General features: G+C 32.7%; 7 protein-coding genes and 1 long non-coding RNA gene across 8 annotated transcripts; 2 read left to right on the top strand and 6 right to left on the bottom strand.

Moving 5' to 3' along the window:
• Positions 1-559: 559 nt before the first annotated feature.
• On the top strand, positions 560-2,149 carry LOC107362032 (sterol 3-beta-glucosyltransferase-like). The gene is made up of 2 exons (NM_001323121.1): positions 560-588; positions 871-2,149. The coding sequence occupies exons 1-2, from the start codon at positions 560-562 to the stop codon at positions 2,147-2,149; spliced, it is 1,308 nt and encodes a 435-aa protein (NP_001310050.1).
• Positions 2,150-3,138: 989 nt separating this feature from the next.
• On the bottom strand, positions 3,139-4,754 carry LOC107362031 (cytochrome P450 2J4-like). The gene has a single exon (XM_015929024.3). The coding sequence runs from the start codon at positions 4,653-4,655 to the stop codon at positions 3,192-3,194; it is 1,464 nt and encodes a 487-aa protein (XP_015784510.1). The 5' UTR covers positions 4,656-4,754; the 3' UTR covers positions 3,139-3,191.
• Positions 4,755-5,166: 412 nt separating this feature from the next.
• LOC107361560 (uncharacterized) lies at positions 5,167-7,256 on the bottom strand. Its single transcript, XM_015928397.3, has 3 exons — positions 7,055-7,256; positions 6,125-6,354; positions 5,167-6,057 (listed from the first exon to the last, which is right to left on the bottom strand). Exons 1-3 carry the CDS (start codon positions 7,128-7,130, stop codon positions 5,566-5,568), a joined length of 798 nt encoding a protein of 265 aa, XP_015783883.1. The 5' UTR covers positions 7,131-7,256; the 3' UTR covers positions 5,167-5,565.
• Positions 7,257-7,525: 269 nt separating this feature from the next.
• Ppcdc (phosphopantothenoylcysteine decarboxylase) lies at positions 7,526-8,422 on the bottom strand. The gene has a single exon (XM_089266421.1). It carries the CDS (start codon positions 8,420-8,422, stop codon positions 7,844-7,846), a length of 579 nt encoding a protein of 192 aa, XP_089122547.1. The 3' UTR covers positions 7,526-7,843.
• On the bottom strand, positions 7,526-9,249 carry Uxt (Uxt prefoldin-like subunit). Its single transcript, XM_015929041.3, has 3 exons — positions 8,922-9,249; positions 8,650-8,821; positions 7,526-8,567 (listed from the first exon to the last, which is right to left on the bottom strand). Exons 1-3 carry the CDS (start codon positions 9,215-9,217, stop codon positions 8,505-8,507), a joined length of 531 nt encoding a protein of 176 aa, XP_015784527.2. The 5' UTR covers positions 9,218-9,249; the 3' UTR covers positions 7,526-8,504.
• Positions 9,206-10,938, bottom strand: LOC107362046 (cytochrome P450 2H2-like). The gene has a single exon (XM_015929040.3). It carries the CDS (start codon positions 10,936-10,938, stop codon positions 9,451-9,453), a length of 1,488 nt encoding a protein of 495 aa, XP_015784526.1. The 3' UTR covers positions 9,206-9,450.
• Positions 10,939-11,585: 647 nt separating this feature from the next.
• LOC112538791 (uncharacterized) lies at positions 11,586-12,132 on the top strand. Its single transcript, XR_003082147.2, has 2 exons — positions 11,586-11,759; positions 11,827-12,132. It is a non-coding gene; the product is annotated as an uncharacterized LOC112538791 (long non-coding RNA).
• A 231-nt stretch (positions 12,133-12,363) lies between these two features.
• Positions 12,364-13,074, bottom strand: Fkbp12 (peptidyl-prolyl cis-trans isomerase Fkbp12). Its single transcript, XM_015929130.3, has one exon. It carries the CDS (start codon positions 13,030-13,032, stop codon positions 12,706-12,708), a length of 327 nt encoding a protein of 108 aa, XP_015784616.1. The 5' UTR covers positions 13,033-13,074; the 3' UTR covers positions 12,364-12,705.
• Positions 13,075-13,224: the final 150 nt, after the last annotated feature.

Below are 13,224 nucleotides of genomic sequence, written 5' to 3'. Positions count from 1 at the left end.
TACACGAAGATCACGAGGTTCAGATCAAGCTTAGCGTATCTTGATCTGAACAATATCTTAAAGCTAACCCTTTCATTTAGCATTTTAGACCATTAAAGTTGAAGAAATGTTGATGATGATCAAGTTTGCATGTACTGATTTGAATTGGATTTAATTAGTCTCCAATAAAATAACTATGAAACTTAATTATGATCGTCGAATGGTTAGTTTCGTGACTAAGTGCACGCAAACTTGACAGTGTTTGTACTCAAAACTCGGATAAATGCAGTCAAATCGTAATTCATATTTAACCATTCATTGCAAAATTAATTGTTCAAATACTTTTGCACTTAGCTTTTTATCCAATTTGACATTGAGAGTGCCATGTATAAAAACACTTGAGTGCCATCGCAATGATCATTTAGCTTTGAAAATTGTTAGATTCATTTACAGTTTACAAATCATTGAGTCGATCAGCAGTTATTCAAGTGTCAAGCTTTCAAGCTTAAGAGTATAAAACTCCAATTTTAACTTGTGTAAATTGACGAACTTTACAAATTCAGTTTAAAAGCAACTCAACATGCGTTTCATGGTCACAGCGATTGATGCGTAAGTATTAATTTAGCGATATAAATTGCTTTGTTGTTGAGTCCGCTACTCTTTAAGTTTGTATCTATTTAAGTTGGTCAGAACTATTTGTTCGACTGCATCTAGTATGCAATATCAACTGACAACTTGTGAGTCTAACCGTGATTTATTATTGATATCCGGAAACTTTGTTGTGACATATTATAACTTCAGAATCCTGATGTCTCTAAATTGAAAAAACACCAACTCGTTCGAAGGAGAATGATAATCGCGACTAATAAATTGAATCTCTTTTCTATTCAGATTTGGACATATCAATGCGGCATTAGGATTTGCTGAAGGTTTGAAGGCTGCTGGTCATGAGATTACCTTTGCTCATCGTGAAAAGCACAGAAACTTGGCTGTTAAAAGAGGATTTTCATTCATTCCGTTTGATGAAACATTAGTTGCTGTGAATACTAACGAGTTTCTTTTCCAATGGATTGACGCTTTTGCTGATAAATTCCGACAGGAGCCTCTAAAACAATGCCATGACATGATCAAAGATGGATCAGAAGAAGTAGCAGCTCCGGCTACTTTATTTAAAGCTTTGAATAATGCCATGGATGCAATTGTTTCGGATAAAAACAATAAGTTTGATGCAATTATAGTCGACATACCAGCTCCATTCCCTTTTCTGTATAAACATTCAATTCCTTGGTTTCCACTGGCATCGCTGAACCCATTGGTTTTGTATCCATCAGGACCTCCACCATTCTCTGGTTACTCAGTCAGTAGTGATCAATCTAATTGGGATGAGTTCAGAGAGGCTTATCAGCTTGCTTATGCAAAGCTTACTGAGGCCAATAATGCAAACCTAGAGGCTGCTGGTCTCAAAGATGTCAAGTTCAACCCAGCCATATTTGTTGACAACCCTCCCACCTTTGGATTTTATCATTACCCGGCTGAATTGGATTATACTGAATGTGGATCAAGACGACCTAACTGGTATCGTGTTGATGCTTGGGTCCGTCAACCAGATCTTGATACAGAATTTGTTATCCCACAGAAATTACAAGATAAACCAGGAAAATTAATTTACTTTTCTTTGGGATCATTGGGATCGGCTGATTTAGTTGTCATGAAGAAGATAATTGCTATTTTAGCCAAATCTCCCCACAAATTTATCGTCTCTAAAGGACCTCGAGGTGATGCACTCGAATTGGCTGACAACATGTGGGGTGAAAATTATGTTAACCAAATTAAAGTTATTCAAGGTGTTGATCTGGTCATAACTCATGGAGGTAACAATACGTTTATGGAAACACTTTATTATGGGAAACCCATGATTGTCATTCCCTATTTTTATGATCAATATGATAATGCACAAAGAGTTGTCGATAAAAAGATTGGGTTTCGAGTTAATCCATATGATATTGATGAAGATTATCTTCTTAATTGTATTGAGAACATATTTAATGACAAAGAAATGATCGATCGAGTTAAAGTGATTTCACAAAACATGAGGAATTCAAATAGCTTGAATGAGGCCATCAAAATGATTGAAAAGCAAATTGAGCAAAATAATAATAACGTTTTATAAACTATACTTTTCAATTCTAATTCTGATATGTAAAAGTTATTTATGCCGAAAATAAAGAAAAATACACAGGAATACGTATTCATAACGTTTATTCTCGGTTGTTTCAAAAAAGCACTTTTGTCATATTTATGAACAAATCAACACAGATGCTGAAAGAGAAAGGAGCAAAAATGGGTAAAAATTAGTATCTTGCGAATTTGGACTTTTTTGGTTTGTAGGAAACTGCGTCATTTTGTGTGATTTAAATGTTTATTTGATCAACAGTTTTCGATAAAATCGAGTTTGAAGTTGAAACTAGTAAAGCTTTTTGTACGATTGTGGAAGCAGATTTTTTCTTTAAACTCATTTTATCAATGTAACTTTTGATGGCCAACCAGAAAATATACTTTATTATAGAAAATAAAACTTTTTGTTTCTTTAAAACAGTTAAGTTCGATTTTCAGTTAAATCGACAGATTTCTGTGACCATAAGAGTTGGAGAGCTGAAACTTCTTATTCGACCCTGAAAACTGACATTACGCATTATGAGTTAAACATTTTTTTCAATCAATCAACAGTTCTCTTGATTTTGGACATTGGCCTGTAATCTTTGCGCCTCGATATTTCGAGAATGGCATCACCTAAAATTATCATTCTTTGACTACATATTAGATTGCAATATGGGCTATATTATAATATGACTGAATATCAAAGAAATCAGATTTATTTCGTTTAATAATGAATATTGTTCTAACACATTATAAGTAACCATTTACCTTTGTTAATCTTATATAAATCTGACAAGCTAGGTAAAACAATGTTATTACTTTTTTTTGTAATTTCTTGAATCATCTAAAAACTTCAATGTATCATATGCCATATTGCCATCTAATATTTAGTCAAAGAATGATAATTTTAGGTGATGCCATTCTCGAAATATCGAGGCGCAAAAATAACGTCCTGTCGTAAAAATTAAGTGAATTAGATATCCATATTATTAATACATTGAATTTGAATTACCATTTTGTAGACTTTAATGGATATTTACATTGAATTATTAAAATTATACTCTTTGGAAGATTAAATCTGGTTTGTATTTTGGACGTCGAGTGAGACCGTTAATTGCTTCAAAGGATAATGGTTTATCTGATTTGATTTTGAATCGTTGAAGTATACCAACTGTGTATAAAAATAGCTCCACATTAGCTAAGCCTTCACCTGGACAAGCTCTTTTACCAGCACTAAATGGCACTAAATATGGAGGCTTTACTACTTTGTTACCATTTTCGGTAAGGAATCGATTTGGATCAAATTTATCGGGATTAGACCAAAGTTTTGGATCATGATGGACAGACCAGAAATTGAACAGAACCAGACTATCTTTTGGAACATTATAAGGACCAATCTTTGTGTCTTGTGAAGCTCTTCGTATAAGATTTGTAGCGACGATGGATTCAATACGCTGGACTTCATAAAGAAAGGCGAGAGTAAAAGGCATTCTTAGACGATCCGAGAAATCTGGTCGTTTTTCAGTTCCAATAACTTCTTTTATTTCTAATCGAATCCTCTCTTGATATTGAGGATATTTTACTAGGTACATGCTGGCCCAGGTTAGAGTACCGGCAACGGTCTCTGATCCTGCAACAAAGAATGTGGCAACATTCCTTTTTAATGTTGCATTATTGAATAGTTGATCTTTCCGCTTAGACTGGACATTTAAGTATCCATCAATGTAGTTTTCAACTTTCCCATTCTGGTGTTTGAAAAGCTCTTTTGAAATGAAGTCGTTTAGATGCATTTGAGCTTTTTGTATAATTTTAAGGTTAGCTTTACCTAAAGCAATCAGTGGTTTAGTTAACCATGGTAAATAGCTCGTTATGCCTGAAAATTGAAATGCTTGGCAATAATCTCTCAGACTTTCATCAATCGCCACTTTATCTGGATCATCATAATCAAAAATATGACCAAATAGCATAAGCGAAATGTTATTAGAGACACTTTGCATTAGACGTTGAGACAAGTCATTCGCATCATTTTCAAGTGAATACAAAAATTGGTGAATTTCTTCCGAGATCAAATTTTCCATTTCTCGTTTACCCAAACCAACATTACGCAAAACATGTAATGACAACCGTCTATGTTCACGCCAAGCATCACCCGACATTGAAATAATCGAAAGCGTGTTCTCTATTCCTGATAAGAAACCTTTAGCAGGACGAGCCAATAAAGCATCATTTGCGAAGGCATCTTTAAGGTTATCCCAATCACAGACAACAATAGTATCATATTGACCCAACTTTAGACTGAAAACTGGTCCATACTTTTTGGATAGTCGATCAAATTGTATATAACTATGATCCTTTAAGAACGGATAATAACCAAAAATCGGAAATCCAAATGGTCCTGGAGGTAATGAATATATTCGTTTCACAGATTTGAAAAGATATTTGATGATCCAAATAATGGACAGACTCAAGAACAAGTAAATAAAAGGTAATGGCACACTAAAGTAATCAAGAAGCAACATTTCTCGAAGCTATGCAGATCACTTTATTAGTAAAATCATTGAAAAGTAATTCATTTTATTTAAGTATCCAAAAATGAATATCTCATGAGTGGCTTTTATACGTCTTGATCTTTGAGATCCTCAGTACAATGGAACTGGTCATGGACTTTTATCAATTTTATACTTTTATGGTATTTTGTTAATAAAATCATTTATAAAATAATTTCTATTCTTTATGGATTTAGTAAGCAATGATATTTCATGTAAATCCTCTAAGAATCATATGATCATAATAACAGCAAAAAATTTTAATTTGTTCCTCTGAATAATAAAGGTAATTAACTAATTTATTGCTGCCACTTATTCTTGAAATCATTGATTCAATGGGTGCAAATTCCTTACAATTATCTCAAAAACTTTGCTCTTAATAGTACCATAATCAAAGATCATTACAATCACTTCGTACCTAATGAACTTTTAACAAGATTGTAAATCGCTGTTATATTGATGCAATCAAATTTAACTTGACTGGTTATTGATTCTCATCGGTCTTGCGATGCGTTAAAAAATATTTATTGGTAAAAAATTGTTGACTTTTAAAATAAATGTGATATGTGATACAAGTTGAATAGTTTGGTCCATTCAATTTCAATTCAAAGTGAAAAACAATGAAAATCAATGGCCAAACTTACACAGATACATAGACTAAAACAGTTATAAAATTATTAAATAAGTTGAATAACTAATACATGCGGTTATTATGATATTTGATAATAATGAAATTTCGAAGTAAATTTTCGGAAATTATTGTCAAACCAATTACACAAAACAATAGTTCTGTAGAAATTGATAAAATTTTTAGCCTAAAAATGGGGAGATAAATGGAAATATGAGAATAGAAATTCTGAGTAACTTAAAATCTCAACAAGATTCAATCAATATTGATCACATTATCATTGCACTGCGGGTCGGTTCTTGCAGGTCCTGGTCTTGTGACCCTTGGAAAGTAATCTGTTATTGCTCTAATATTATCAGCTCGATTGAAATGTAGACATCTTGGCAGTCGGATGGGTGGCCGTGCCAAATCACGTCCGAGTTGGTTTACAATTCTTCTCACCAAATACTCGAAAGCATCTTCGTCGTCAAACAGCTTTTCATCCACTAATTTCATGAGATCCAAAAAAAGTTGCTCCTCTTCTGATGTGAAAAATTCATTTCTATCACAGGGTTTAATACCTTTCAATGGCTGTCCGTTTTTGCCCATCATGGTTTTTACAAGCCTGTCATGACCAAACAATATCTCCGCCAATTTTCTTACGAATGGAATAGGATCCTTAGGACCGAACAAGAAGGTCGATTTAATGGTTCTCAAAGTATCTGCCTTCACCCTTTCTTCTTGTAAACGTTTAATCATTAATCTCCACTGCAAGAAAAGAAAAGAAACTGAAAATTGTTGTCATTGTCTCAAAAAATCAGTGAATTTCACTTACAGCTGGATCATATCTTCTTTTCACCAATTTCTTGGTGAATTTCGCTTTGTATTTCAGCTCTATCAATCTCTTTGGCTCGAATCTTCCTTCCACTATTTGAGTTTCAATTGTATTAAAAAACTCTTTTTGAATTCGCCCCAATGCATCTACTTTAGCTTCCAGGAACTCTATCTTAGAGCTCATAACCTCGGGTCGAGTATCCATCTCATCGCACCGAGAGCTTGGGCCAGCTAATTCATTTGATAGACAAAAAAAATGTTAGTAAATATTAGATAATATTAAAATTAATACCAAGTTAACACTTTACATTGATAGACTTTTTAACAATTTCATTAGGTTAGCATCAATTATGATCAGAATAATTTGTTTAATTGTGCTCGATAGCTCATAGCCAAAGCATGATACGGATTCAGATGTCATCGGATGAATTGATTGATAAACGATCAATTCAAATCAAAAATTCATTTAACATTGATCTTTAGAAGCTCAGTTTTTTATTTTTCACCATTTGGATATCTTCAATGTTATTTTAACATAAGATTTAGCAGAAAAAAGTTGAAAGTTTGAGGATTCAAAATTAATTGATTAATTTATTGATTTAGCTGAAGGCTTGATGCATTTAATTTTGAATCGCAATTAAACAAATTACTTTGATCCCAATGGGCTCCAACCACAATAAAGCAAATGAAAAGTATTCCTAACCTGACGCAAGTTATTTATATTGTTATTTATCAATGTAATTCAATGATAATCAGTTCGAAAATTATATCTAACTAAAGCTTAATAAATTTTCTATTATTTAGAAGAAAAAATAATTCAAATAAAGTTAATTTGAAAGAAGAAGAACGAACATTTAAAATTAGATTGCCAAAAAACGAACGAACTTAGTTGGATACTTAATACTATAAGTCACTGAATTTTTAAACTCACCTTCTTGATAATCTTCATATTGTTCATTTGACTGAGGTTCATGTTTACAAAATTGTTCATTGTCTTCCTGGGACATTTTATTGTCAAAATACTGAGAACTTTGTAACAAAATTACAAATTAACAACAATCAAAAACTATTGATGCACAAGTGTTGAACATATATTATAATGAACTTACTGTACTATAATCACAAAAGTTGAACTTTAGACCTAGTTTAGCCTCAACAAATATTTTCGCTCATAGAAGACACTACTTGTTTATTTCACCGCTAATTTTAAGTGACTTATTAGTAGAGCTAATTACTGTAAAATGAAAAGGCTCAGCAAGCAAATAATGTGTCTTTGTAAGATCTTGATAAATACGTTTCACATTTTTAATCTCTAGGATATCATTCATGGTCAACATTCAATAGCCGTTCGAACCATCGAACAATTTTAAAATTTGTAGAAGTAAACGCATTACGAGTAAAGTTTGATTAATTTCAAGTATTTTTATTCAAAGTAATAAAGTAATAACATTATGAATAGTTAGTATTGATAAAATAGAGTTACTCGGTAAAGGTTAATGTTTGAAAATTTGTCTCTCTAAAATAATACGAATAATAGCAATTTCTAGGAGTTGATTCTTGATTGATTCTCAACTATGAAAGAAGAGAAAAAGCTAATCAAATATTTAAATAAGTCAAATTGAGCCTTAATTTTTAAAAGACTTGTTCCAATTTAGACTGGATTGGTTCGATTAACGGCAATTTAAATATGAGAAGATGGATCAGAATTAATGGACTTTCTCTATACTAGTGACTTTATTTGGGCAATAATGGTGTCGACTTCAGCCATAGCTCCAGGTCCAATATCACCACAAGCAAGCTTTTTGGAAACAACTGGAATCAAAGTGTAACCCCATGTCTCAAGCTTTCTAATAGCTTCAGATGTGACTGGATGTTCCCACATGAATGTGTTCATAGATGGACAAAATAATAAAGGCTTTTGCAGATCCCAGGCACGGGCTATACAAGTTAATAAGTTATCACAAATACCAGAAGAGATTTTGGCTAAAGTATTAGCATCCAATGGAGAAATCAACATAATATCAGCCCATTTACGGAGTTCAATGTGCAAAACAGGATCGGACATTTGTTTCCAAGAGGACCATTCTTGATCATCAGTGAAAATCTTAACAGTCTTGTACTTTTCTTTAATCTCTTGTAAATCGAAGAAATGGAATGAATGATTAGTTCCAACAATTACAATGTTCAATGGCAAATTCATAAGTTTCTCAAGCAAAATAGGTATCTTAATCGCAGCAACACTGCCAGTGACACCAATCAGAAGATTTGTAGATTCTGGAGAGTTTGGTAGCTCAATCATTTTATCTTTCACTGATTCGTCTTAAAATTGATTTTCAGAAAAAAATAAACGAAATGTAATAATTATGATATTTGGGTATCTGTTAACAACAGCACTCTTCCTCGTTAACGTCCTTATCAGTAATTCCTTGAAGATAACTTAGCGTCTGAAATTAAGATGCAAAAACATAGTGTTACATAAAATTTTTGTAAACAAAGATTTTAGTAAATAATTATTTGAATACTTACATCAAGAATTACTTTAATATGAGCTTTAACTTTATAAGCTTGGTCAGATAATTTCTCAAGACAGCTATTAAGAAATTTTGACCTCTTGGTAATAAAATCCAATGCTTCCTCTAAGGTGAATTCAAGATAAAACCCAAGTCCTACGAAGACTGTAATCTTTTGCGTACAAGGTCTTTATAGAAAAGGAAAAGTATGAAAAATAAATGAAGGGATAATGAATTATCAGTCGACAAGTTATCAGCTTAGGTTCATGTGAAGTGAGGAATACTTACATAGTACATCTCATGTAAAAATTATGGCCAACATCAATTTGAGTTTTTATAGATTTACCTGGACCAAAAGAGGTATTTTGCAATTCAATGATGAATGACTTGAGATCATCAAAATTATTTAATTGAACATGAATATTCTCTTGTCTCATATGAATAATTTTAAGATCATTTCGGAGTTGTTCATTAATGAAGGTTTCACATTTGAGCACAATTGGATCAATTTGAGGTGTAGCTGGTGAAGGTGCTGAAGGTGCTGAAGAAAAAGAAGACGACGAAGAACAAGGTTTATTAGACATTTTGATATTTATTTGAAAATCATATCAATACAAAACATGTGATAAAAGAGACGGTGACTCGTTGCCAATAGCAATAACTGCCAAACCAGCTGATTTCGTACTTATTGAACCTTAAATTTTGAATAAAAGTATTAATTTTGATCAATCAAAACTAAATAAGATGATGATAAATTTATGACATTGGTGAGTCCATAATTTAATGATTTTGTTTTCGCTTTATACTTTAGACGCTGCTAATATTGAGAGGATATTTTTTCGAAAATTAAATCTGGCTTGTATTTTGGACGTCGAGTAAGGCCAAACTTTGCATCGAATGATAATGGTTTATCTGATTTGATTTTGAATCGTTGAAGTATACCAACTGTGTACAAAAATAGCTCAACATTGGCTAAGCCTTCACCTGGACAAGCTCTTTTACCAGCACTAAATGGGACTAAATATGGAGGCTTTATTACTTTGGTACCATTATCAGTAAGAAATCGGTTCGGATCAAATTTATCAGGATTAGGCCACAGTTTGGGTTCATGATGGACGGACCAGAAATTGAAAAAAACCAGACTATCTTTTGGAACATTATAAGGACCAATCTTTGTGTCTTGAGAAGCTCTTCTTATCAGGTTTATAGCAACAACTGACTCAATGCGTTGGACTTCGTAAAGAAAGGCTTGAGTAAAAGGCATTCTTAGACGATCCGAGAAATCTGGTCTCTTTTCAGTTCCAATAACTTCTTGAATTTCTGAGCGAATCTTTTCTTGATATTGAGGATACTTCACGAGATACATTAAGGTCCAAGTAAGAGTACTAGTGACTGTTTCTGATCCAGCAACAAAGAAACTGATAACATTTCTTCTTAATATCATATCATTAAATAGGTCGTCTTTTCGTTTAGATTGTGCATCGAGATATCCATCAATATAGTCTTCAATTTCTTTCGAGTTCGCTTTATTTTGATGTTTCAAAACCTCTTTCGTAATGAAATTGTTCAGATGTTTATGTGTCTTGCTTATTATTTTAAGATTAGCTTTACCTAAAGCAATCAGTGGTTTAGTTAACCATGGCAAAAAACTCGTTATTCCAGTAAATTGGAAAGATTCACTGAATCCCTGAACACTTTGATCAATGATCATTTTATCAGGATCGTCATAATCAAAAATGCGACCAAATAAAAGAGCTGAAATGTTATTAGAGACACTTGGCATTAGATGTTGAGGCAAGTCATTCACATTAGTTTCAAGTGAAGACAAAAATTGATGAATTTCTTCCGAGATCAAAGTTTCCATTTCTCGTTTACCCAAACCAACATTACGCAAAACGTGCAATGACAACCGTCTGTGTTCACGCCAAGCATCACCGGACATTGCAATCACTGAAAGAGTTTCCTCTATTCCTGATAAGAAACCTTTAGCTGGACGAGCCAATAAAGCATCATTTGCGAAGGCGTCTTTAAGGTTATCCCAATCACAGACAACAATAGTATCATATTGACCCAACTTTAGACTGAAGACTGGTCCATACTTTTTAGATAGTCGATCGAATTGTATGTAACTGTGTTCTTTTAAGAACGGATAATAACCAAAAATCGGGAATCCAAATGGTCCTGGAGGTAATGAACATAAGTGTTTCACAGATTTGAAAATATATTTAATGCACCAGAAAATAGATAGACTCAAAAACAAGTAAATAAAAGGTAATGGTACACTAAAGTAATCAAGAAGCCACATTTCTAGTCATTAATATTTCAATTTCAAATTAATTTCTTTCTAATGTTTACTGAGCGTTGCATTCATGTAAGTTTGACTTTTAAGTAGCTTTTAAGTACTGAGGACTTTGAACTAACAAAGTAAGTGACTTTGTAATAGAGCTTCATGCTTTGTTTCAGATTGTAAACAAGATTAAATTTAATAGAATTATAAGATCTTTCCGATTCTCACAGCATCGCGCTAAACTGTCTTATCCACGATATTTCTCAGCTTATTAAGGATTTCGTTGAAACACTTGTAACATCACGATTGAGGTAAATGACTACATTGGGTTGTAAAAAGAATCAATGGACGAGAGTATGATTTCATGTCTTTCATAATAAATGAAAAATTAAGTGCTTGTAATTTGACAAAGTTATTGATCAATTGTACTTATTGAAGCGAGTTTGTGATTTAGCTTCTATTTGTTTGTTATTGGACAAAATCCTAGCAATCGATCGAGCAAAGCATCGAATTCCTGCAAAATACATGAAATTTTTCTGCAATTTCTGCTCATTGTTTGAAATCAAATAATCTTCTCAAGGAATTTTTTTACTCATTTGCAAATGCTTATGATTTTTGTATTTCTTGTTATTATTTAACGACCCCTTCAAGCTACAAGTGTAATTGTAAACATGCTTTCTGACTTGGGGTCAAACCGTAAATTTTGTTGAAATTAATTTAAATTGTGCTAGCATCATTTATCGCAGTCAGCCACATTTACATTCGTTAGAATTAAAACTAGGCCTTTATAACGACATCCATTTTTTGTGTTGAAAATCAGTGATCAATAACACTCAAGGGTAAGATATTGATTCTCAGGTTTTCGGTCAGTCGTTTTATTAATGTGGTCTTATCTTTTCATTACAGAATGTTTCAATTACCTGAAGGACCCAGCTCAGCTCATCAGGAGAGGAATGCCCGTAAAGATACAGCTAATGATATCGTACTGTTCGCTTTAATGATTGGTCTTATTAAAGCAACTCCTTACCTTATCAAAAAATTCAGCGAGTAAATGATCCTAAATGACATCGATTTATTCATGTTGTTTTGTCAAATTTAGTCAAATTTTTGTTATATACACGAATTTTACATGATTTAATCATGTTCATTCGCCATTCGAAAAATTGTGTTCTGAATGCTTTGATTTGTAAATAAACTATCAAGTGACTTATAGATTGCCTTTGTGAAGATTTATTTCATCTTGGCTTGAACTGGAAATGCTTTTTGTCGCGCTTAACTTTACATTTAATCGACATCTACTAATTTTCAAATCTTGATTCATGATGGATTTGTGAATTTTTCTATGAACTTTTAATGTTTCCTTCACGGTTTGCAATCTAATCAGTATTTTAAATTTTAGCTGTAAAAACTCGAATTGGTAGAGTAAAGTTAAATATAGGCAAGTTTTGTTGTAGTCGAGTAAAGTAAAGCAATTTTATTGTGGTTTAACCAAAACCTTTTACACACTCAAAATAAATGAAAAAATTTCGACGTGTAAATGGATGAGAAAATGATAAAGAAAACGGGAATAAATTGAAGGGACAAGAATTAATTCATCTCTGATCATGGTTACAATAATTTCGTTAGTAAGCGAGGAACCGATTTAGATATGTTGAGATACAATTTAATCTGAAAGATAAGCACGGTAAGCAAGTAGTTTTTCTAATAGGATATCTAATGCGAAAATCTAATCAATAGTTGCAAGTTGAGGGAAAAAAACCTTAAAGATGAATGAATTACAAAAGCTCATTCTAAGCCGAGAAGCTCAACGTCAAAAATAAGCGTCGAATTTGGAGGAATAATTCCAGGGTGACCTTTTGATCCGTAAGCAAAATCGGGTGAACAGATTAACTTAGCACGTTCACCAACACTCATTCGGGCAACACCTTGGTCCCATCCTTTGATTACCTCGCCTTTACCAATTCGGAACTTGAATGGTTTGCCTCGGTCTCGTGAGGAATCAAATTTCTTGCCATTTTCCAATGTACCAGTATAATGAACAACGACAGTTTGTCCAGATTGAGGATAATTGGTACAATCACCAGCTTGAATCGTTTGAACTTCGACACCCATGATGACAATTTCAATTAACTGTGATGAAACAAATTTTAAATTTAAATTTTAAAACAAAGGATGAAATGTAGACTTTTATACACAAAAGAAATTAAAGGAAACCAGAAATAATCCCGTCTAGAGAGCCATCTATCATCTGGTTATCTAACTCCTTTATCATAAAATCTGGCTCATTTTTAAATTCATTTTTAC

The sequence above is a fragment of the Tetranychus urticae genome, chromosome 1 (genome assembly GCF_039701765.1).
Source record: "Tetranychus urticae isolate SD_2017Ah chromosome 1, NJAU_TeUrti_SD_1.0, whole genome shotgun sequence".
NCBI classification, from domain to species: Eukaryota; Metazoa; Arthropoda; class Arachnida; order Trombidiformes; family Tetranychidae; genus Tetranychus; species Tetranychus urticae.
Note: the sequence above shows the minus strand (reverse complement) of the source record. Positions and strands in the feature narration are given on the sequence as shown.